Source organism: Lonchura striata, chromosome 2 (genome assembly GCF_046129695.1).
Source record: "Lonchura striata isolate bLonStr1 chromosome 2, bLonStr1.mat, whole genome shotgun sequence".
NCBI lineage: Eukaryota > Metazoa > Chordata > Aves > Passeriformes > Estrildidae > Lonchura > Lonchura striata.
In genome coordinates, this window is record NC_134604.1 from 103,828,830 (window position 1) to 103,854,358 (window position 25,529).

Consider the following 25,529-nt stretch of genomic DNA (forward strand, 5'->3'; position numbering starts at 1 on the left):
TAAAGATTAAAAATATTTTATTTACACTTTTCTTTATACACATTTTATACATTTTTTTTCAGCTTGAAACCCAAACAGAGCACATATGCAAGTCTGAGCATACTGTACCCATAGCAAAGGAAAATTACTTTCTGCCAAAAAAAAAAAAAAAAAAAAAGACAAGAAAAATGCTTTAAAACATTTATAAAGAGGCAATTCTTAAATTATTCAGATAAGCTTATAGCAGTCCCAGGGTAATAATTAGACAGTTAATCCAAATGTATATATGAGGACATAGACATATAATTCTGATTTTCTATAGGAAAAGTATTTCCAATAGCTAGACACAAACACAGTACAGTTTGAAAATAACTTTTCCTGTTAACTTATCAAATACATTCTTTTCAATACAAACAATCTTATATTGTACACTGGAATTGTGGGAATTATAGTGGAATTGCAATCTCCAGCATATAATAATTTATTTTAGAAAGATCTACAAAAATAACAATATATAGGGAAAAATATTTAACATGAACACAAAATTCACTCTTCCCTTCACCTGCTCCAACATTGACATAAAAGTTAGGTGGGTCCCACTGAGGTAATAAAAGCCCCTCTAAATATAGCTGACTTTACAGTCCTACAGAGCACTTCATTTCCTAGACTTACAGTAAGATTTTTCTACCAGAGCCATAAATAAAAACTATCTGCAAATTGAAATTATTTTCCCCAGCTACCAACTTAATATTAATCCAAAGGTATTTGAAATTGATTTTTGAAAGCTATTTTTAAAAGATTACACAAATTGAACTTAGAGAAGTGTAAAAATACTAGTAGAGGGACACACAGGAAAGCTGTGCTCAAAACAAATTAGTTTTTCTGCCACCTGCCAGATACAATTAAGTTTTATGAAGTTTACCCACACAAATTGGAAATTTTCAAGTTACCAACTTTCAAAAGTAGAACACAGATGCAAAAGTAGTCATTAGTATTTATTTTAAGCAGCTTTAAGTTGTTTAACATACATGAAAATCTCAGCATGTTAACTACGGGACACCAGCAAGATGATGATGTGTTCAAATAGATGATGTGTTTTCCAGTTATGTTCTTTCCCACTCTCATTTAGTAAACCCCGCCACATGTGACAGACAACTTCACTACCTATATGTATTCAAGTAACTTCACCACCTATATATATTTTTATTAACAGTAGAGATGTTTTCTCTGATGGCCCCAACCCTATAAATTCTTAAGCACAGGCTTAGTAACACATGTGCTTACATGTTTTCCTTTAAGTAGCTTAGAATTTTCTGCTTCTTTGTATTGGACTATTCACATATGCAAAGTCCACATCTGAAGTGCTAAAAGAATCTGGGGTCAAATTCAGTTTTTTTTAAAGTATATTAAAAAGGCAAAATACCTCTACAAATGCAATTACTTCTAAAAAGACTTCAACATATACAGGCTGACACAAACTATAAGTTTATTTTAAAGAACTGTCAGTGTCTCCCCACAATGCTTACCCTCCCGTTGCTAAAGAATGGACATAGTGAGTTAAGCAATGGGGTTTTTTACATCAGTTTGAATCTGCAGCTGCTGAATTTTATCTTTGTTTCCTGAGTGTCAAGTGAGGCTTCATCCCTGACACAAGTAGTTACCATATTATCAGCAAGAGGAAAGGCAGCACTTAGGATTCTAAGGCAGGAAGGACTCAAGAATACATAGCTGCAAAGCTCAGGAACCAGGGCAATATTACAGTCAAACCCTCAGAGCTAGTTCTAACAGGACTGCTATCATACTGCAGGAAGTCAGGTATCCACATTTTTCAAAAGAAAATAACATAAAAGCAGGTTACCAGGTAGCTCATATGCTGCCACTTGCTAGCAGTGCTTTCTGAAACAGCAGGACCTCTGTAAACCTAAGGTCTGCTTTCTTCCAGTCAAATTAATGGGGAAAAAAATATCTAAAGTTTCTTTTTGCCAGCTGACTAGTGATGCCATTGCCTCCCACAATGAAACTACCAACACTTTGTGGCAGAAAGTGAGCTATTTTCTCCTTATGCAGTACTTAAAAAACAAATCTGCCCCCTAAAAACAGACCTAGGAGCATATGAAATGGGAACTGGCAGTATCCTCCAGTCCCTTTACAAGAACATTGTGCTTTTTGTCCATTGTCTCACTAGGAAAGAAAATTTCTTCCTGAAGTTGGTTGCTAAATTAAGACATGAAGCTGATACATTTTTTTTCTATATATGTGAGGAAAAAAAACCCAACTAAATTGCAACTCATTATGTCCACCTTTCTAAAAAAAGGCAAGTACATTTGCTTTTCAAAGCAAATCATATGTTTTCATAAATTCATAAATATCATAAATTTTAAACATGTGGGTGACCTTAGATTTGCTGGTATTCCATCATGAGATGGGAATAGAACCTCCTCAAATCTAATAAACAAAGATCATAACTTTGCTATTCCTTGACAAATGAGAGGCATTTAAATGTTTTTTAAAACCCATCTTAACCTGACCCTAATGCTCAAAATTTGATAGTAATGGGCAATTCTTATTAGCCATCTTAGGTTTGTTCCCATTAAGGTACTAAATTATCACTAAATTATCTGGAGCTAAATACTAAGAGCAAACATAAAAGAATTCAATTAAAAAATCCCTCCCAGTAACCAAAGTAACGGTCTCAAAAGTTCCATTATACTTACATAAAGGAGAAGAGAAGCTAATTTTTGTATTTCAGGTATCAAACAATGAACGCACAGTAGATATGTAAATTGACAAAACAGTCTCATATCCCCTCCATTCAAATCCCAAGCAAATTCCAACCATCCCTAATGCTGGAAAGGTTACAGCCAGCCTCTCAATAGAGACATAGCTTCAGGGAAGCTGAAACCAACAGTTCAATTATAATTTCACTGAACAATTACTACTACAATCCTGAACAAGATCTTTCAGAACTGGGCACCTGAAGATAAATATGAGCTTAAAAGCAGAGCACCAAAACCGATCTGGTTCTTCATTTTTCAAGTGTCAGCACTCAGCAATGACTTTATTGGCAGCTGCTGAGTGCACAGAGCTTCAGAAGATGCTTAAATGCAGACTCAAAAATGTAACTTGAGACACCCATATCCTAACCATTACTTTTAATAAAGTCTTAGCCATGTCTCCAAGACATCTGACTCTGAACACCTGATATCCAGAGCCAGGGCTGCTCCTCACACTGGCACTGGCCCCACTAAGTGAAGTACTCTACTCTATGTAATGTGCCCTTGACAGCCGCCTCACACAGGATTAGCTTGCTGCCTCATTAAGAAATAAGCTGGTGACAAAAACAAAAAAAAACAAAAAAAACCCAAAAAAACCCCAAAAAAAACCCACAACAAAAACACCAAACAAACCAACAAAAAAACCAACCCCAACAAACACACAAATTCTCCAACCTGTCTTTTTATTCTCTTGTGCCCCAATATTCCATGAACTATGTACAGTCAGCACACAGCCAGCACCTACCAGAGTCAGTTTATCCCTCCCCATGTAGGGTGATGTACACATCTCACAGTGAAACTGAGGTTTTAGTGTAAGCCACATTTTCTTTAACTTAGGCTATCAAGAAAGTAAATTAGATTTCTAATCCAGTAAACTGAATTCTTATTAAAAAAGACAAATTTAGCTGCAAACTAGTCTGCATTTGAAGGCTGAGTATCAATATTTGGTCCAGTCCCTTCTGGTGTAAATAACTTATCACTACAGCTATGATGTCAAACATTCCCTCTTTGTTCTAAAACATATGAAAATACTCCATTAATAAATCATTTCTAACAATAAACAACCCTAAAAATCTGTTGACTTGCCATATAGCTCCAAAAACTGACATTTCAACACAGAACATAATTCCTACAAAGATAATGGAACACAATATGAGAAGTTTTACACATTGTTTTAACTTCTATAATTTGAAATTCATTTACACAAGTAGGTGTTATTTTTAACATAGAAAATTTAGGGTGATTTTGGTCCCTTTGTAAGTGCATTCTTTGCAACTCCCTGAGTAGTGTACATTCCTTTTCTACAGTGAATTCTGACTGGAAGATGCTGAATAACATGGTTTTGCATTGCTGCATATAAAGTAAAGTCTATTGCTTAAAATGAAACCCAGCAGCATAAGATTTTACAAAATATGCAGCTCACATTTCAGCATCTGAACTACGTGTGAGCCTTCAGCTTCCCCAGATGGCTCCTTTGGGGCTCTAGAAATGCTCTAACTTATATCCACAAAGACAGTCCAAATGCAGTTACTGTTATTATTTATGTCTTGGCAGATAATTCTTATCAATCTACTGTCATTTATACCTGCAAGTTAACACAATGGAATAGTCAAAGCCCTCTTGGACCAGCTATCTCTATTCAGGCACTCCAAGGTCAGTAGCCATAGTTGTGTAGGTTTTCATAAAAGAAACAGAAATTATATTAACAAACTAATCACCTAACTGCACATTTTCAAAACACAGTAGTTCTTAACAGATATTAATTAAATAATAATAATAATAAAAATATTATACCACTTCAATATGAGTACTCATATTGCAGTGTGAGTATAAGAAAAGTATTGACAATAAACTGTAGCATATCCAGTATCCAGTTCCAAAAATAACTGTGGGTTACAGCAGTGCTGAACATTTGCTTATTGACGTTTTATATTTTTATGAAAAAAGAAAACTGGGCAGCAGATTGAAAAAAAAAAAAAAAACTCAGGTAAAATGAGTTTACTTTTTAAGAAATAATTTATAAAATAAGAAATAACTAACAGTTCATTATGTAGCAACAATATAAAGAGTTTAAGGTTACTGAATCAATCAGCATATACTAAAGGTAAGATACTTCGATACCAAATGAGGCTTCCAGTTTCACTTAAGAACTTTGAACTATTTAGCTCATGAAAGAATACCCTAAATCAACAGATATGGCTGAATCTGTGCACTAGTTAAAATATCGTAACTGCACATAAAAAGATGCATTTATATACAGTTTTTACAGTGTATGCACATGTGTGTATACATTTTTTTACTCACCAACAAACACAACACAGACAATAGAAGGCAGCATAGAAATAGTGTTTTGAATATAAAAATGCTTTGTTTTCAATTTAGTAGAAAATGTGTAATTTGCATTTTGGCAGACTTACTGGTACAACTATACAAAACCAGGAAAAGGGTCATGCAAAAGGGTTAAAATTCTTCTCCAAAGTAAATAAGGGAAAACAAAAACACCTAGTAGATTTGAGAATACTTTGCAGTTAATGGAAAAAGCATCTAAAAGACAACATAAGGTACAGAAATAGTTTGGTTTTTCACTTTATACCTGGTTGTACCCTAGTACGGTTATTGTGATGTTCAATAAAAAATTAAAAGAACATCTTTCTTCCCTTCCTTTCACAAATATTTTGTCAAATTCACCTTATTTCAAAAGCATAGTGATATAATGGCCATTAAAAAAAAAAGAGAACATATTGTGAACATAAAATGTTACCAAAAAAAAGCAGACTCAAAAATATATTTTTTTCTCATACTTAAAATTATATTTGTTAAAAAAAACCCAAAGCTTTCACAAGGTCAGACCAACTATCACCTTTTCTAATAAACTTGGTACACTCCCTGTACATCCTGTTTCTCTTGAGCATTGAGCCATTGTTCTTATACACAAGGAAATGACTCTGCAGGAATTCAACTGTTTGTATTTTTTTTCAAATTACTATAGTTCTTTTGTATTTGATTGGGTTTTTCATTCCATTTTAGCTGCAACGTCTAACATGCTCCAAGACATACTCAGGGAAGTGCAGGCTGCAGACCTGCAAGCCATCCAGCTTGCACGGCATCCTTGGATATTCATCTTCTTTCCATTTGTTCTCCTCTGGATCAAAAGTGAGAATGGAATCACTGTAATGACCATTGTAACAAAGGCCTCCAAGAACCATTATCTGTTTGTCCAAAACAGCTACACCATGACCACTCCTACCTATTGGCATAGAAGCCAATATAGTCCATTGGTCAGTATCAGGGTCATAAACCTCTGTAGATGGACATCCTTGAGATTCAAAGGAAGCTCTCAGGATCACACAAACACCACCAAAGACATAAAGCTTACCATTATAAGAAATCATTTTGTGAAAGCACCTCGCATAATTCATTTTGCATTTGTTCTCCCAACAGTTAGTGACCACTTGAGTTCTCCGTGTTCGCTGCTCTACTGTCCCTTCTTTACTGGGATCAAACACACACACTTGCTTAGAAGTTGAAGATGATGTAATTCCGCCAGTGATATACAACTTGTTACCAAGCACAGTCCCTTCATGTCCGTACTTATTTACTGGATAGGGATCCACAAATTCCCATTTATCTTCAGTAATATCATACCGTTCAGTGGAGTAAAACGTTTCATCACGGGTTCTCCCAGCCACTGCGTAAACATACCTGCCAATCACTCCAACAGCAAACTCAGAACGTGGCACAGACATGTCTGCCATTCGTAACCAAGTGTTCTGTCTTGGGTCGTATCTAAACACTTTGGACGAAGCATGGAACTCACCATCTGGCCCCAGTTCTTCCCCACCTAATAAGAACACGAAGTTATTTACAATGGCAAGGCAGTCTGGTCGTAAAGGTACTTGAGGACCCTCTAGTTCCCACCAGACCCTTGGTTTGTGCAAGAGAAGAATTTTACTGTTTACCATACTGTGTCCTATCATTCCTCTAAATACTGCAGTCTGGGGTTTGGCTGAACGAATTTTGTTCGATTTCATTTCCATCAAAGGCTGTTGGTGAACGCTATGAAAGTAATTCATGGCTTGGTCAACCTCATGTCGCAGCTGCCGGGAGTATCGATAAAACTCTGATGTTTTTACCTATAAATACATTTAAAAGATATTAAATTCTGACCAAGAGAAACAATCCAGAAAACCTAAATCACTGTATGTCATTAGAAGATTACTGTACTTTGTTTCATTCAGGCAATCTCGAGAGCAATTGCATTTATGCATGAAGGTTTAAACTGATGTATTGTTATCCAAAATCCAGAAGAGCAGTGACTAACATTTTCAGCAGAATAATCACATGCAGAATTTATGCTGGAATTAGGCAGTCTAAAAACCATTATTCTTTCTCCTGAAAACAGCTTCTGTTCACCTTCAGCTTAATTGATGAAGTACAAAAATTAAAAATTCCATTTTTTCCTGGGTTGCAAAAACACTCTACACACCCATTCTGTGGTTAACAAGATCTACTCTAGTCCATTTGTTTTTCTGAATTCTCAGAAATTAAGCCTGAACTCTGCTAGGCTCTGCTCACAGGGTTATTTAATTGCCATGGGGTGGGAAGGGAAGGTACTCAACCGCCTTCCTTCAGAATATGTGCTTGCACCAACCACTCATCATGACAACGACCTTATGGTTTCCCCTCTGAGTCTCCACATGTTAACACATGCCTTTAACACAAGAAGGAAACATCTCCACCTCTAATCCTTTGGTTGTACATTTCTGTGACAAAATGCAGAGGTAGGTTTGAACTTCCACTTCCCAGGTGAGAGTTACAACCTAAAAGCCATGCCTGCTCAGTTTTATTGGAGTTGTAGGCACAGGGGAAAAGAATTCCTTCTGGGACCCTTCCTACCATCTAAGCCAATTCAAGGGCCAGAGGCTGGTCCTGAGACCATTCCAAAACACACCCCTGTCTTGAACGTTTTAATTAATCTAGCTCAAGGCAATCCTCAGCTCACCGTGGGAATCTCTTCAGATGCCTCACTCTTCCTGTACAGTCTGGTGTAACACGGCATTCTGAATCACACTTCTAAAACAAAACCTGCTAGATGCTGCCAAATCCACAAACCCTCCATCAGATTTGATCCTAAATCCCAGTTTATTGCACATAAAATTGGATTGCTTTCAAACAGTCTAAGAGCCTTTAGTATCAACCAGCTCCAAATAAGAAGCAATGCTCTGAAAAAAAAATCAGTGGCCACTCTGAAATTTCAGGTGATCACAAGGTAACATCAGGAGTTACTCTTTTTAAGTATCTTTTACCCCACCTCCTCCTATCCTCTGTCCCAAAGAACAAATGCCTCAGGGGTGGTGGTATGAATTTTGACATATATGGAAAGCAATTTGTAAATTAATATTCTTTATACCTTGTGAATAAAGTAGCTGCTTGTTCCATAAATATATACCATTAAAATTTTGTTAGCCATCTGGTAATCGTATCTTTCTTGTGTAGTAATTAAGACATTCTGCTGTCAAAGAATGATTTTTAAAAAAAATCTTCTGAACTGTTATTACTGAATACAATTTGCACAGTTTTTGAGACAGTTTGAAACACCAGATTTCAAAAAGAAAGCCGAATATTAACCTACTATTGCAAAGCAATGTATAGCTCAAGAGTGACTGTGACTTGATGTTTTTATTTATACTTTTTCTTTCCTCCACTTAAATTTTGACACAGTCAACAATTTCAAACAATCTTTGTTTGAAAAAAGGAGGATGGTCACATGCAGATCATATATATTATTCTTGTAACAATATCCAACCTCTTTCTACTATTTTTACCAGACGTGATTTTGGAGCAAAAAAGTCTACTCAGGTATGGCACTTACAGAAAACACACAGTAAGCCAAACTCTTGTGGGAACAACAGCTCTATTTTCTTGTTGCAAATAAGTAATATATCATACAAAGGCAGATTTGCTCATACGGTATTTATTACAATAAACCATATACCTTGCCTGACTGAAAAGACTGATCATAAATTACAGAAAATATGCTGGCAGGGAGAACCACAACACAGAAAAATGGTAACATATTAAGGTTAAAAAAAAAGAAAAATAAAGTTAAAATAACAAAGAATCATGGCTGGTCTACTTTATCCTTAAAATTAACTTTCAAATTCTAAGCCAGCAGGACTACTTCAGGCATTCCCAAACTGAAGCCATCCTCTTTGGAGTTAAATGAAAATACAAATTATCTTTGATCCACCTATATGCAGTTCAGGTTTTCTTGGACAATTATGGAAGACAATAGGATCAACATGCTTACAATGTGAAACATCAGTAAAGCCTGGCAGAGATTGAAATTTTTTTTCTTTCTCCCTCAGCATTTACAACTCTGTTATTAGATATAGAAATTGGAATGCCAGCCAGAAACTGGAATTTAAAATAAGCCTACAACCTCATCACTGTACTCCTCCACATAGCCTAAATCTTACCCCATGAGAGCATGCCAAAGAAAACAAGGAGTATCTCAAATTCCAGAGAGAAACCCTCAAGACCAGGGAATCAATTTTTTAGTTTACTACTGCTTATCTTGACAATGTCACTCATGTCAAAGCAAAGCCTCAAGCTCTTACCTTAAATGAAAAGACATGATGGAGCAAATGCAACTCCCCGTTATTAACACCCCTCTGTGACTGAAGTTCACGGGGAAGCTTCGACAAGCACAAGTTTGAAGAGCTGAACATGAAAATACACAGCACTAGCAATTCTTACAACATGCAAAAAAAAAAAATCCCACAAAACAAGAGTGATAGACTACCTCACTTCTGGTACGAAAAGGTAATTGGAGCATTCCTAGGCTTGGCTGCCAAGGAAAAATATCCCTGTTTTTAGCCATCCACCTTTCACCAGCATGATCTCTGCCACACAGGAGCAGTACCTCTCTTGAGGCTCAAATGACTGTCTAAGATGAATGTTAGGATATGCCTATAGGAAAGTACAGACTGCTCACACTTGCTTAATGCAAATGAAAACAAAGCAAATGTAGGTCATTTGGCCCACTTTCAGTCACACATTATGAATGTTCCAGAAATATTTGAAAGCCCTGTTCTACTAGTAATAAAAACCCTCTGCTTGCACTTTCAAATAATTTTACAGTAATTTTCACAACTTGTGTATATAATCAAAAGAGACAAGCATTTAAATTAAGGTAAGTTGTGAATGTCAGCAGATGAAAGCCCATGACCTTTTGCAGGAATTTCTATCTGATACTCAAAACACACAGAAGGAAAGCCTTCAGCTTTCAAAAGTAGGCTCTGCCACTACCTGTAAGTAGCAACAAGAAGTTCATCAGCAAATATCAAAGTGCTTATCAACCGACCAATCTTCCTGTTAAGTTCAAATGGAGAAGCTCTGGAAGCAATGTGTCCATAATTACCAACACTCAAACAGAACACACAGATTTCAGCAAAACAGGTGGAAATGTACAGCAATTGTCAGGAACCCTGAAGTGAAACAAATGTGCATTCCTAAAGAGTACACATAATCAACTCTGAATTGATAAAAATATATAAATGCTTCAAAGCATTTTCAAAGTTTTTCTTTAAACTGTCCTGTTATCTTGCTGAAGGGTCTCAAAGGCATTTTAAGTGGACTTCCATATTAACCCCAGTCATACCATGAAAAAGGGAATTTAATCCAAGTGCTAAAGCTTTGTTCAGGTGATTTTCTGTACATTCTTTCCAATTCTTTAATTTTCTGGAGAAAACCCACTTAAAGACGTTATGCTTGGACACAGCCTAATGCAAGAGTTTCCACAAGATCTGCAGAGATGGAGAAATGGGAACTATCTCAGTGTATGAACTACCAATGGTTCACAGTCTTTCTGCTACACAGACTAAGAAAAGCAGAAACAAAATCAAATGTGTTATTCCATAATAAAAGACGTAAAAATAATTAAAAACATCCATTCCTTTACTTGCCCCCTTGGGCATCCCTCCAGTCACAGTAAATCTGAGCTTTAATGCATTTCCTCTTTTTCATTTTAAACCAGTGAAACACTCCATAAAAAGTGCTGGCTTTCCAAGTTAGTGCAGTGATTAATCATTGCCTATTTTTCTGCTGTATTGAATGCATGCTTTTCTAGTTGTAGCAGCTATGGAAGTCTCCAAATCTTCAATTTGTATTATATGAAGAAGAAAAAATTAAGCCATTACTTCCATTACTTTCTAATTTGAAAAGTTATCTCCACAAAAGACCAGCTGTACCCCACATTATGTTCATCAGCTTTCCCCCTCCCCAAAAACAATTATGCCAATTAATAAGCTGCAGGAAGAGCAATGAAATGCCAAGGTAAATGTTCTGTAACACATTTGACTTCAGTAAATAGACTTTTTAAAACAAAATTTCCTCATACAACCATTTACAGCTACTGCTGTATTTGTATTCTTGTTACTTAGGTTTGTAATAAAAAGCTTTCAAAATCAGAAAGGCTTCTTTTGAACTGCCCAAACAAAACAGCTATTATTTGTGCACCTGGTTACTAAATTTTAGTATGTTATTATATGGGGTGGCTATTATCTTGCTTCCTTCTGTAGAACTGGTAAAAATCCTCAAAGACAAACAAAAACAAAAGCACAGAAAAATCTCAATGGCTCATAATGTCACTTTATCATCTCTAGACATGTAAACAGAGAACTATTTTTAAAGATTACAACTTTTTGTGCTAATGTTTCCTAAGGCTGCCAATTTGGAATGTGTGATGCAACTCAAACTCAGCTACGAGGAGTTCAGAAGCAATGCCCCACCTTTCCAACGAACAATGACGGCATCTGTATCACACTTCTAAGGATCAAACTCTTACTTGAAACAAAACCCCAAACTTATTTTACTAGAGATTAACCTCAGTCAAAACTAAAGATCCATCAACTCCACTAACAAAGATCCTTATTATTTTCACATCTGTTTATCTCCAGCCGTATTCTAATCACAGTTGTAAGCTGGTATGAAAACTGCTCAGTACCAGTGAAGGGCTATTCTGCAAGAATAGAAATCACTTAAGTGTTTTCAGCCTAACCATAGAAAGGCACAGCCTCTGAGAAGCAAGGACGGTGCCCTCAAATTGATTACTCAGCTGCTCCTTTTTAGAAGCTGGGAATTGTCAAAATCAAGCTGGAGGCTAACTCAATCTAATATTTCAAATCAGAGTGGAGTCAACAATCTATATGCCACAATTAAGAAGCTCTGCATGTAATAAATACTGCTAGCAAATCTATTCAAATCAACAGTAATCTTAACACCCAAAAACACTGAGCACAGCACCTATTTACAATAAGAGGGATCCCTAACTTCATTCACATTTCTTATTCTATACTTCAGCAAATGAAGTTGTGTAAATAGATACAGATGTACTACTAGAAATGGAGGTAAACGGGAAAAAAAATTCAACACATTTATGTAAGGTAAAGCCACGGTAACATAAAATTACAATGACATAATCTCAAAATTTACAATTTTCTAGGAACAGGACAGGAGGTATTAAAAAATAATGTGTTATTCATCCTACCTCTACAAGAGAAGCCGATGAATCTAGTGATTAGTAAACTTTTGATTTAAGCTAGCAATTAATAAGCATGAGCTAGTCATAATAAACCTTACAGACTAGACATAAAAAACCTCTGGGTTTTAAAGACAGATTTTGAAACAACATTTCAATCTGAGTAGTACACAGAAACTAAATGGAGCTTAAACAGTATATTTCAGGGAAATCACGACATGGTTGCCTCCCGTAACACAGAGATTAACTCAGTGATGCAGGTGAAAGGCACTTTTAACTTCCTCAAGACTTACAGAGCTATGGATATGTTTAATAAAAAAGGAAAGCACAACATGAATAGTGAAACTTGTGCTTTTCCCCAAATACTTTGCTTATTCCCTAAATCCTTATTTGATTTGTATTTCCATTTTTGCCCATGCATCTGCATGTACTTTAAAGGCTGAGGAACAAAAGGAGTACCAACCCATAGTTCAGAAGACTTTCTTCCAGGACATTTTGTAGTAAGCAACTATGCTGTACCTTCACTTGTGCATTCTAAATGCACATCAGCCTCCAGGTATTAATCTAGACTCACCATTTTTTAAATTGTACATCTTTCAAAAAAAAAAAAAAGTATGGAACAGAAGGGGTTAAGAGGACAAAAGTATCCTTACCATGACTTGCAAAGTTAAATTATACAAGTTATTTATATGCTACAGTGACAGGCATCTGAGAAATGTGTATTAGAAAGATTACAAAAAAGTACTTAACAAGCCAGCCAGTGTATAGCCAATACAGAGTTTGGTGAACTGGAAGAGTCAACCTCAGACTGTATTTGGTATATTCATGCATTTAGTATGTGCTGGCTTCAGGGTGGATTGTGTTTGTTGATCTTCAAAAAAGGGAGTTATACCACTATTTCCCCATTCTACAGATAGAAGAAAGAGGCTCTCTCTGTGTTACTGCCAGAACAGTGAACAGACATGTTCTTTTATTAAAAAAATAAAGTGTGCTATATTCTGATATTGGCTCCAACTGCAGTTGTCCTTTGTCACTTGTCCTACTGGATAACTTAATACTCTCCAGCCAGGGTAGAACACAAATGCATTCTTAGCTGCGGTAACAAATGACATAATTAGCTCTGCTTCCCTCTGCTGAGCTGTCTCACTCCATAATCTGCACTGGTTTTTCTCTGCTCCCACACACAATTAACAGGGAGGGTATTACCAGAGAAACCTTTTGCATACAGGTATATAATCTGGCATGCTGAAAACAACTGGTCTCCTGAAGTTGTATCTGTTGAGCCATTTGCTAGCTGTCAAGATAAAACTTGAGAAGCACTGTATGCAGGGTTTATAGCAGTGATAGTAAAACCAACTCCAGAAGTTATACCCAAATATAATGCTCAAGACTAACATACACTTTCACTTGCACTTACAGAAATCTAACTGAAGACAGCTTGAGCTGGCATCTCCAAAACAAATACTGCTGAAGCAGACTCACACAAATCCTTACCTTATTAGATTAACCTCAAAAGATATGTTGTGAATTCTGTAAGTTTTATTATTGAAGGGCTTAAATTATGTATTAATATGGTAAAAGTGCTATTTAAAACAAGACACTATACAGGATTCTGCAGAGTTGAGCTCCTACTAGTTAAAAATGTTTTAACCCAATATAAACATTACATTAGTGTTCTAAAATATGTTTAGGCATTTATTTTATGTCTATAATCCAATATAGCATCATAAATATATTTTATGTATTATTGCTTCCTATACTCAGTTCACACACACAGAAAAAAATCCAAATATAAAAATTAACTAGTCTGAAGTAATTAATAACTCTTATAATCTAAAATACAAATAAGTCTAAGAATTACTGCTTAGATGATCCAGTGGCCCTGAAAAACACCAAAACCAATACAACCATGTCTGTATATTCAGTAGACACTAAAGTAAAAATATATGGAAGATTAATTTGTAAGAAGCACAACAAAAATATGGGGTCTGAATTCCTATTAATTTCCTGAGAAGTGAAAAATACAGAAGTTGAAGTTGTATATTATAACACAAAATTAACATTGTTAAAACAGCACATATCAAGTAATTCCTAACCTGAACAATGTTACTGGCCTGTGAGAGAACTGCTTACAAAGTACTGTAATCCTCTACTGTTAACAAATATTCAGAGATTCTGAAGAACTAGAAAACAATTTTTTGTCTGTTCTTTAACAGAAGAGTAGAAAAGGCAACTTCTCTTTTAACTCTTATTCTATACACTGAAAATTAACTATAAGATCACCTGTTACAGAGTCCTCTGATACCTAAAGTAAATCATTACATTTGATGCCATCAATCATTTCTGATTGTATTATGTCTTGTGTACAACCAAGACAATGTGTAACTTTGCAGGATCAGGGCTTACTTCTAACTGCTGTGTAATAGCACAAGCACTGAAGAAGATAAAACAACAGCACCATTCTGCAGATTTAAGAGCAGATGAGCAGATGCTACTTCTCATTTGTAAATAATTCTCTCGTGTACTTAAGCCACATAAGAGCTACAGTCACTATTTTTTATTATATTGATAACAATCATCATAATGTATACCCTACATATTATGTGCAGGTCTAAAGCCTCTGGAAACAATAAGCAACATGTGGAAAACAGTTAAGAATATCTGAAATCAAACTAGACACAAGTGACCTTATTTCAAAAGGTCTTTTCCATATTAAGTCACATATAACCATGTACTGCAAACATACCTGTTCTCCAGCCACTGTAGTATTATTGTCTAATAACCAAAGACAACACTTCTAGATGTTTGCCTTCTGTACTTTACTTTATTAGAAAAATAATGCTATCATTTTGTTCCTTTTCATAGCTTCTGGAATCTTACCTATTTAATGGCATGCTGCCCTAGCTAAATGATGAATCCTGCCTATTGCTTTTCAAATGCACCAACCTTCTCAAAAACACTGGATGGTGTCATCAAACAAAACCTGATGTTCTGAATGATGGTGTCCGTATGTCTCCAGCGTCTTCTATCATGGCGTAGCCAGGCCTGAACAGCTTCATACAGCTCTATCTCTGGAAACCTGCTCAGATGATCATTATCCAAGTAAGACATGAGCTTCTCAAAGCTCAGATATGAAAGAAAGTCAGGTCTGGACATGAGTGGCACAAAATTCTCTAGCAGAAAGGAATCCAATTTTTCCCTGACTCCTTCGATGTTTACACCAAAATCATCCAGAAGTCTCATAATTTCTGCACAGTTTTCTAAGCAGATTTTAGCTAAGAGAAAAGAGCAGCAAAACTTTACCACCTCTATAAGCTGGACATACATGGCAGCCTGAAGGATTTCATGAACAGTGTTCATACTCAGTTCAATAGTTCCATAGTACATGAATTGGAGGACATGACTGAAGCCTGTAGCTGTCAGACCTTTCAAATGGATTTTGTCCTGATCTCGTTCTCGCATGTCTGCTGTGAACATAATCCTGAAGTAATCACTCTGGGTGGCAAGCAGTGCTTTATGGGCCTGAAATTGGTGGTCTTCAATGACAAGTGTGACATCAAGAAGCAATCCCTCCTCATACAGTGCTCTGAATCCTGCAGAGACACTGGTGTCATGGATGGAGGAGCTAAACCCTTCCACGTCCCCTGCCATGAATCACCTGGGGGGAAGAAAGAAAATAAATAAAAATAAAAATAAATCATAATTTCTAATAACATATTACAAGCCTTTCCTGACTAAATAAATCCCAACTGAGATTGCTTTGATTAGAATTTAAGTCTTCACCATTCTTTCTGTTCTGTCTCCAGTTGAAAAATCAACTGAGGAAATAACTTAAAACACAAACTTGAAATACTTCTCCCCAAACCAAATATTCTCATTTTAAAAACAGGGTAATGGAACAAAAATAACTGTGCAACACTACCAAAATGATTCCTTACTCCAAGTTAATTCATGTCATATAATGAACTAAAAAGGTTGTCATGGTTTTTTTCCTCTCCCCCCCGTCAATCCTTCTGAAGAATTTATCTCAGGGGAGCAATAAAACACCCACTCTTGGATATCAAAGGTCTCAAAGAAAGGAAGCCAAACTTCCTGAACTTCAGAAACAAGCTTCAGTAGATCTGTACATTATATGATCTAAAAAAAAAAAGTTATTATGTTTTAAAATCTATGTCAATTTAAAATCTATGTCAAAGGTTATTTGTAGGAAAATGAACATTTTCACAGATACTATTTGAGATTGTATGCTTTATTTCTCCTGTAAAAACACAGTCCCATCATGTTCCCCCTCATTTCTTACTATAGCGATTAAGTTATGAGATCTATGAAGTGCAAAATACTTAAGGCAACAAGAAGCACTGACAATAATAGGTCACAAAAAATATTCTGTATAGTGGGCTTAGTGAAGCTTAATTGCTCATTAAGCATTTGCAAATATAGTGTTACTTATATGCAAGCTATAATTAACCTGCAAATTAAAAAAAAAAATAATCTAAGAGTAGAAGGATCCTACCCTGTTAAAGTCAATTCAATAATCAAAATAAAAACCTATTCAAAATCCAGAAATTTCTCAAAATGTTGCTCAGCTTCCTTGGGTTTCAGTAGGGTGAAGTTGCCCAACACAGCTTGAACCAGTCAACAATTCCTCAAAGGACCACAGCACACTGCACTTTCCCTCCTCTGTCACATTCCAGGACCTGAGCTCCTGCTGCCTACTTTGAGCCATTTCTGGGGTTCATTCGGCTTCTCCAGAAAGTCAATTCAACTCATAACCATGACTAAAAAATAAATTAAGATCATGGAGGGACAGACGTGAAAAAGACACACAACATAAACATGACCACCCTGACTCCCCAGCACACACAAAACCTCAAAACCAGGAATCTTTCTGCTTAACAGTCAGCTGACTTCTGACTTGACACTGTGGGGTTTGGCACAAGAACCAACCTGATGCAGAGGGCAGGACATATACTTGTGCAGGAAGAGAGACAAAGAGCAACAACTTCCCTATTTGGCATTCACTTACTATTAGAATTGCATCAGCTACTTTTGTTCCACTTCATCCCACCTTAAATTACACTTCAACCTTCCCTCAGATATTTGTTACATTTAACTCTGAATTTTTTATAATAAATAAAGCTAATAATGTTTTGGTACTAATCTAAATAATACCAACACATTAGAAAACCTGTACATCCTCAAGGTCATAAAATTTCACATAAGTACATGGACCCAGAAGTGACTCTAGGCTGGCCTATATTTCACAGCATCAGAGAGCAGTTACCACTTACCCCCACTTCTTCAAGCACCACATTCTGGCTGCTGCCATTGTAACAGGAATGCATTTTATTAGACTCATCAATGCTTAATCATCTCCTCTCCTTCACTCCTCAGCACACATCCTGGAAAACCAACTGGACATACCCTTTGTGCAAAACTAAACTGGTGAATGGGTGTAGCCACACCTCGTGGGATTAGCACCACTCCCACACTGCTGAAGCCTGATGACAGGCTCTGTGCATGATAAAGCCAATGCTGGGAGTGCTCCTTACAATTAAGGCTTTCTCACAGAATTCAAATTCCTGAAAGTAAGAGCAGGAGCAAAGAACCAAGATGACAGTCCAATCACTTTCTCACCAGTATCCAATGCAGCACCTTCCCTTCAGTGTCACTGAAGACAAAGAGAAACATGCAAACTGCTCTGGAACCTCCCTTTGTGAGTCTCTTACTCCTCAACATCAAATGCCTACCAGAAAGAAAAATTACCATCAGGTAATTTTCTTAGCTGTTGCCAGCTCTTACACAAAAGCAGATGAGGAAAGAACCACTTCACTAATTCTTATTACCTCAAAAAGAAGCACCCAACTGAAGAGGAAGCATAAGGTCTGACGTCACAGGATTTTGTTTTCTAACTGGATTTCTGGTATCAAATAAAAAGGTAAGGACCAGTATTAGCTTACTTCCTTTTTTCATCAGAGCACTGGAATTCCTTTCCTCCCATCCCCTGTTCTCTGATATTTAATAATAGCTGAACTCATACCTTAGTCCTTCCTGTTCAAACTATTTAATGATCACTTGCCTTTAAATGGGCCACTCATTTTCATAGAACATACAGCGACTTAACTCACTGCTGTCTGGAATCAGCCAAGAGACTCAGTGTTACAAGGACTCTCAGACAGTACTACTGTGTAAATTACAGAGCTTTAGGAGACCAACTAAGACTTGGCTCAGCATCAGTTCCATGATCAGGGTTAAATATAGGAAAGGACAGTTGGAATTTGAAAATGTGAAAGTGAGAACAGAATAACACAACAATGTATCAGGGGAGAAAAAGTAAAAAATTAAGCAACATTCCCCAACTGACAGAAGCAATTATATATTCATCTGGAAATAGTGGGATCTCCCATCACACAGGTAATACTACTGAAGGGAGTTCTTCAAAAGATTATGTGCATTACTGTGTACCTAACAGCACTGAAAAACCACAGCAGCAAGCTCCAAACACACAGCAGGATCCTTGCCCTTACCTTGACAAAGGTAATTACATTATGGGTACTCCTCAAATAAAAGGAGAAAAATTAACTTGTACACAAGATGGCCCTAAAAGAAAGGCCTCTTTTACTACCCTCGAAGAAGCAGAAAGGAAAAGCTGGAAGTGAAGTGGAGACATGGTATATGCACCTCCAGTATTGCTTTTAAGGAGGAAAACAAGTAAATAATACTCAACACAATCAAACAAAAACTCCAAATGCAAAACAAACACAACACAACACAAAAAACCCTCAACCAAACCATCACCAAAGAGTCCTGGGCAACTGGCTCTAGGTGGCCCTGCAGGTGGCACAGATGACCTTCAGAGGTCCTTTATAACCTCAACTCGTCTGTGAATCTGTGATTGTGTTGCTGTTGCACAGACACTGCAACCATGTAGGGGTTTTTTTGCAACCTTCTTTTTAATTCTGATTAAATAGAAATAAGACAAATATACAAACACCAAAAAATAAATATATATTATTATCCTTTGAATTTTAAATCTGACAAGGCAGCAATCACTGAAATACTGAGAAATGAAACCTACCTGTATTTAGGTACCCTTTAGAGTTCCAATTTTTACATCTCCTTACAACTAGCTATTCCATAAAAAATATTTAAACCACCAAGTCAGCCACAAATCTCCGTAACAGTACGAAAGGAGTCAACACTTTGAAATTATTATTTCTGAATGTTTTAAAAATGTAGGTGTTTAAATCACTTAATCCTTCTTTTCACATTCCTGCTGACATTACTTTTAGTAAATCGACAGTTTTCAACATTAACGTATTTTTCCTCCTGAACAGCAGTGAGCATTTAATGGATTACTTAGACACAAAACCAGTAAGACTTCTCCCTACACCATCTAAAGAAGCTTCAGAATTCCATGAGTGAAAAGCAAAAGGACTACTTGTCTTCCTGCATTAAATAAAAGGAGTAAATATCCTTTTCTTGGCATAAAGCCATGTACATTATCAGCAGATAAGTTTTTCTTTAAAACAAAAAAATGTATTGCCAGTACAAATAAACAAAGGGGTTAAAATAGTACAAAAACTGTGAAAGTAGATAATTAAATGCGTATTATGCTTAACTGGCAAAAATCTTCATTTCTAAAGCTAACATCCTCTGTCAAAAGCAAATAGCAATGTGGTAGTTCAAACATTAAAAAAAGCAATACAAAATAACTCTCAAACCAAGTAATTTTTCTAAAGCATAGCTATGCCATTCCTCCCACACACATACTTGCAATCTTTGATGTAATTCTAAGCACTATTCAAATGCTGCAGTTATTTCCCAGAGGACAATACATAACATTTTTTTCCATATTTTCAATAAAAATGGAAAATTCAGTTCGATCTTCTTCATGCATGCAAATCACAGCTGCACACTTAATCCAATGGAAGACATGAAGCCTGCAGTGGTCTACAGGAAAACTGGAACAAAAAAAATCCAATGTATAAACAATGAAGGGGAGGTGGGGGGCAATGTACATTGACATTCGTTACTGTTCTGCACGTATTAGAGCTGATCAGGATAATGCAGCACAGGAAGACTCTGCTGAAAAGCCAAAAGAGAAATACATTTAACCTTATTAGCTGCTCCTTACATTTTTTCCTCTTTAAGCACATAATGCATTAGATTCTACAGTGCTCTAACTGTAAAACCACTTACTTGGAACACTGATTTCTCATTTTTATTCTGCAGCTGTAATGAAAGTCTGAAAATCCTACTCTAGACTGCTTTTTCTTGCTAAACAAGGAGAACCTTCTTTCCTCAGGGTGTCTGAGGCTCTTAGTCACAAGCAGAAGAAATGGAGTCTAAATGCACTGGTTATTGAGAAACAAGTCACAGAATAAATGCTTTTGACTCAAGCCCTCCTGGATTTAAAATCTCTCCAAGACCAGTACTACCTGAAAAAGAGCCTTTTCAATATGTGTCTTTATGTCATATGTAAGCTTATATGCATTTTCTAGGGATAGAAATTTATTGTCCTAGGAAAGTATTGACAATACCAGGTCTACCACACGATCTCAAAGCGAAATTTCAGACTTCCTTTACTGTTGTTCCTTAGTAATTTATCTGGGATGCTGAGATAGAATGAGCAAGATTTGTTTTGTTTACTAATTATGGAGTACTTGTTCATTTTACCTATCCCATAGATATTCTAAGAAATCATCTTTGTGGACAAGCTGAACAACAAATTTTCACATAATAAAACACTATTATCTATGAGTTACACTATAAAGATATTTCAATAGACACACAGAACCATGCTTTGGTTACACAATGTACTAAAATAGAGCTTTAAACAAAATAATCTCTTCCATCCACCAAATGCATGCATTTAAATGTAATTTTTAAAGCCATCATGCACACTTTATTTGATCAGGTGCAAAGGAAAGGCTGCCTAGAGCAGAATATTTTGAGCCTAGTTTTGTTAATAAGGACATTTCTCCATAGTCAAATGTTATACACACATATGAAAATACAAGTATTTGAACACACTAGCACACATTCACAACTGCACATATGGCCAAAGGCTGGGCCTTTGAATGCAATGTACTGAGTAACAGTACAATTATAACATACACAGCATAAATAATTTATCCCCCGAATTAAACCTTTGTTTACATGGTTTAAAACTAAAACCATTAAATTTTGTCAATTTTTTATCATAATCCTCCACTAACAGCAACAGAAGGAGTGATATCATGTGGGATAGATCAATAACCAGTGGCTATCAAAACTTTCTATTGCTACAACAATTGCAACGTAGGGAACAAAGAAATACATCCACTTTCCATGTGTTTTATCTGAAATCCTTTGTAATTAGGACACTAAATTTGGGAAACCATTTATCTTCAACCCATTCTTATGTTCATGTTTAAGACTTCATCCAATCCATCTTGAGAATTTCAAAAGCACTGGATTACTTGAGAATGGAGAAGTTAGGAGCTTACCAATCACCACCAGTCAGAGGAACCAGACTGCCAGAACTTAAAATTTGGCTAATCCTGAAAGCTGCCCAGACTCCATTTCTTAGGGACACAGAGCTGACCAGAACAGCTCCCTCGACAATCTCTGCTCCTGTTGCTATCTGGGAACAATCTGAATTAGCACAGAGCAGCAGCGGCACTTGGTGTCATTATGGTCATTACAGCCATGTCAAAAATACCAGAACCAGTTACAACCAAACCTGCTAAAACTCAGCATGGATTGTGCCTCAGCTCAGCATGGTTACTCTTCACTCTACGTGTGCCAGAACCTGTAACTGCACTTCACAGACACTAAGATGGCTTGAACCACCTGTCTAAGAAGTCACTGCATCCCAACGCGTGCACAGAAAAACCTGCTCCCAAACACAGAGCAAGCTCAGCTCAACGCTCTGCCAGAACAGGTGCACTGTATAAAACAGTTGATATATCCACCAAAATGAGAATTACCTTTTAAGTGGAAATACTTGTATTTAACTTTTAGATATTACTAAAAGTTAAATTATAGTAGTGTTGAAAAGTACAGATTTGCCATTGCTCTCAAAGTGGACAGGACTGCTCTATCCTGAATGACAGCAGTCCTTCTTACATATATATACACATACATATATATATATCTGTCTTATAGAATGAGTAACGATTTCGAATGTAAGAAAAAGGTATGAATAAAGGCTGATTCTGTCACTGTGAAGATTTTTATTAAGAAAATTGTAGTGTATTTTATACAGAAAAGTAGCAAGCTAAGTATCTGTTAGTAACAAAAAATCCTATCTTTTCTGACTTATCATAAATTTTTAGCGTAATAAGATAGAAAGGAGTAAGAAGTAGTATTCAAACTATGTTAGTAAAAATATTTTAAATTTAAATTAGGATTGCTAAACTATGCCCTCCATTTGTCTTTTTGTTATATGTATCTTTATTGCTAATTTAGTATGTACTCCTAGCATCTTCTGAGAAAATGACATTAATTGTGCCCTTTGTTCAAGACACACAGGTTTTGACCTTACTACCAAATACCAAACTCACTTGTCAGAAACACAGAAATCTCAAACCTATTTTATTTCTACACATATCCCCCAGACTGGCAGCTAGATGAATGAAAAAGGTCTGATATCTCTAGTGTGAGCTCAATGGTTATCTGCTGTGCTCTGCTCACTGAAAGGCAAATCAACACATGTGTAGATCCAAACCAGCCACAGGGTATAATTAAGGAAAGTGAAAGGAGATGAGTGTCAGTGGAAAGTTTATAGGACATGTGGTAGAAATTAAACACGTTTTCTAGGTGATGGAAGGGAAAACACAGGAAGTATGTGTTGTGCATGGTGGTATTCTCAGGGGATCTGAATGTGAACTGGGGCAATGGTGGTGCAAGAGCTGGGTTATTCTACAGACAAGTTTATATAACAAGTCCACAGGAAGCCAGACTTCAGTAGTTCTGTCCTTTTATCTAGTAATAACTTTATAATTCTCCTATTTATTTTCTAAATTAGAATAGAAAAACCCAAACCCCAAACAATGAAAAGGCAAGGAGTTCAAATTTTTAAGTGACATTCCAGTATTCACCAAACACATCAAAGCTCTAGTATCATCTGGGTAGCTCTACCCGTTCAGATCACGGATACTTTTGCCGCGATCAGGTACGATGGGGGAGGGGGGCGGGTAAAAATGGCCATTTTCGGGGCAGGAACTCAGATGACCTACTTCAGCCTGCCGGCTCGCACGCTCGCAGGCTGAGCTCCCCGGCGAGCGGGGCTGGCGGGCCGGCTCCGCGACGTGCGGCCGCGGGAGCCCGAGGGGCCCGGCGGGGCTGCGGCCGCCCCGCCCCGCCCGGCGCGGCCGTGCCCGATCCCGCGCCAGCCCGCCTGCTCCCCGCCCGCCGCCCCGGGGAGGAGAGACCCCGAGGGCCCGGAGGGCGCCCGGGCCGCCCTCGATGGGGCGAGCGACGGCGGCGGGAGGGCCCGCGGGATCCTTCACCCACCTCTCGGCGGCGGCGGCGCTGAGGACGCGGCTCCTCCCGCTGGAGCGGCGGAGAGGGGCCCTGGCTCCGTGTACCATACAGCCGGGGGCGGCGGAGGGAGGCGCCGGGGGGCTGCGGAGAGGGGCAATGGCTGAGGCGAAGCCGGGAGGAGGAGGAGAAGGAGGCGGAGGAAGAAGGGGGGATCCTGGGCTCCCTCCTCCCCGCCGTCCGCGCTCGGGGGGGGCGGTGGGAGCCGCCCCCGCCGCGCCGCCCGGGCACCGGCGCGCCCGGCCCGGCTTCGGCCCCGGGGTCCCCGCCGCCCTCACGCTTGTTTACCTTCCGCGCTGCCCCGCGCGGCCGCGGGCGCCATGTTCCCCCGGCAGCACCGCGCCGGCCGTCACTTCCGCCGCACCTGCGGCCGCGCGGGCGGGCCCGGGGCGAGGAACGGCTCCGGCACCCCGGCACCGGCACCCCGGCACCGGCACCCCGGCTCCGGCACCCCGGCTCCGGCACCGGCACCCCGGCACCGGCACCCCGGCACCGGCACCCCGGCACCGGCACCAGCACCGGCACCCCGGCTCCGGCCCGTGCGGGCTCGGCCAGGCGCCGGAGCCCCGGCACGTCCCGGGGAGCACGGCTGGAGAACGCGACACCGAGAGGCATCATCTGCGTCCGGCCCGCGAGGACGCGCATCCACACGCGTCCGCTTTCAGAGGGTCGGTCTTGCGCTGCTCTCGCCCGCCCCGCTGCCTCCAGGCTGCGGCCGAGCTCTCCGAGGCGATGGCAGCTCCCAGGTTGCTATGGCAGCTGCCCGCTGCAGCGCTGCATCCCGCCCCGGGTACAGCAATCGCCGCTCGGGGCCGGCTGCCGGCTGCGCTCCTCCCCGGACAGCGGCCAGCCGCTCCCGCGGGCTGATGCCAGCTCTCCGCTCCCGCAGGCGGCTTTGCGAGCCGCCGTGGGAACCGGGTCACCAGAGCCGCAGGGGTCAGGGCCGGCAGCGCTGGAGCAGCGAACAAACTGCACACAGGGAGCACGGCCCCGAGGGGGTGAGCAGGGCTCTGCCTTAGTACAAACAGTACTCCTTAGCTTTCGCTATTTTGCCTTTGCCTGGCAAACTCAGATTTCATTGTACGAGATGAACTAACCTACGTGGACCTTTGGTTTGCCACTACCACCCCCAAACCATATAAATAGCAGGCCACAGGCTGGCATCCTCTCCCTGTTTACTGCTGTTCCCATCCTATTTTCAGTCTCTCATTATCACCCCCCCCCCATTCTTGATTTATAAAACAAGAGTACCTTCTCTATACCTGCTACCCCCAAGCTGAATGCCTTTCCCACCTTTCACAGCTTCAAGAAATGAATCAGCTACTCCATGTGGTGCCTTACAAAAGACTTCCCAATGCTATTCCCACTCCCCTCAACTGCCTACCTACTGCTCCCTCTGCTACGATCAAGTTCCCATTCACTCCTTCATCACAATGGCCAGACCTCTCTCGGCTTTGCCTTACTACTCCGTCTCATTCACTCATGCAGTAAATTTACCCAATCTCCCCAGTCACTGTTTTAAAACCTGTTACTTGTGTGTTTATGGTGAAAAAACTGGCCTTTACAGACTGACCCTGCCGAGACAGCAGGTGTTCCTGCCACCTATGTCTCCAAGACATTCCCTCCCTTTTCCATAATGGATATCTGCTGCAGCAAACATGTACCCACCCATATCTAATGCTTCAACAAAGAAAAATGAGTAGGAA

The 25,529-nt window shown here is 38.8% G+C and overlaps 1 protein-coding gene across 2 annotated transcripts; it reads right to left on the reverse strand.

Moving 5' to 3' along the window:
- KLHL15 (kelch like family member 15) lies at positions 1 to 24,203 on the reverse strand. 2 transcript variants are annotated; one of them, XM_021553045.2, is made up of 4 exons: positions 24,112 to 24,166; positions 23,797 to 23,907; positions 15,241 to 15,952; positions 1 to 6,886 (listed from the first exon to the last, which is right to left on the reverse strand). In XM_021553045.2, the coding sequence occupies exons 3-4, from the start codon at positions 15,943 to 15,945 to the stop codon at positions 5,777 to 5,779; spliced, it is 1,815 nt and encodes a 604-aa protein (XP_021408720.1). In that variant the 5' UTR covers positions 15,946 to 15,952; positions 23,797 to 23,907; positions 24,112 to 24,166; the 3' UTR covers positions 1 to 5,776. The 2 variants fall into 2 exon arrangements, with proteins under 2 accessions (XP_021408720.1, XP_021408721.1); XM_021553046.2 differs by lacking the exon at positions 23,797 to 23,907 and having other exon boundaries at positions 24,112 to 24,203.
- Positions 24,204 to 25,529: the final 1,326 nt, after the last annotated feature.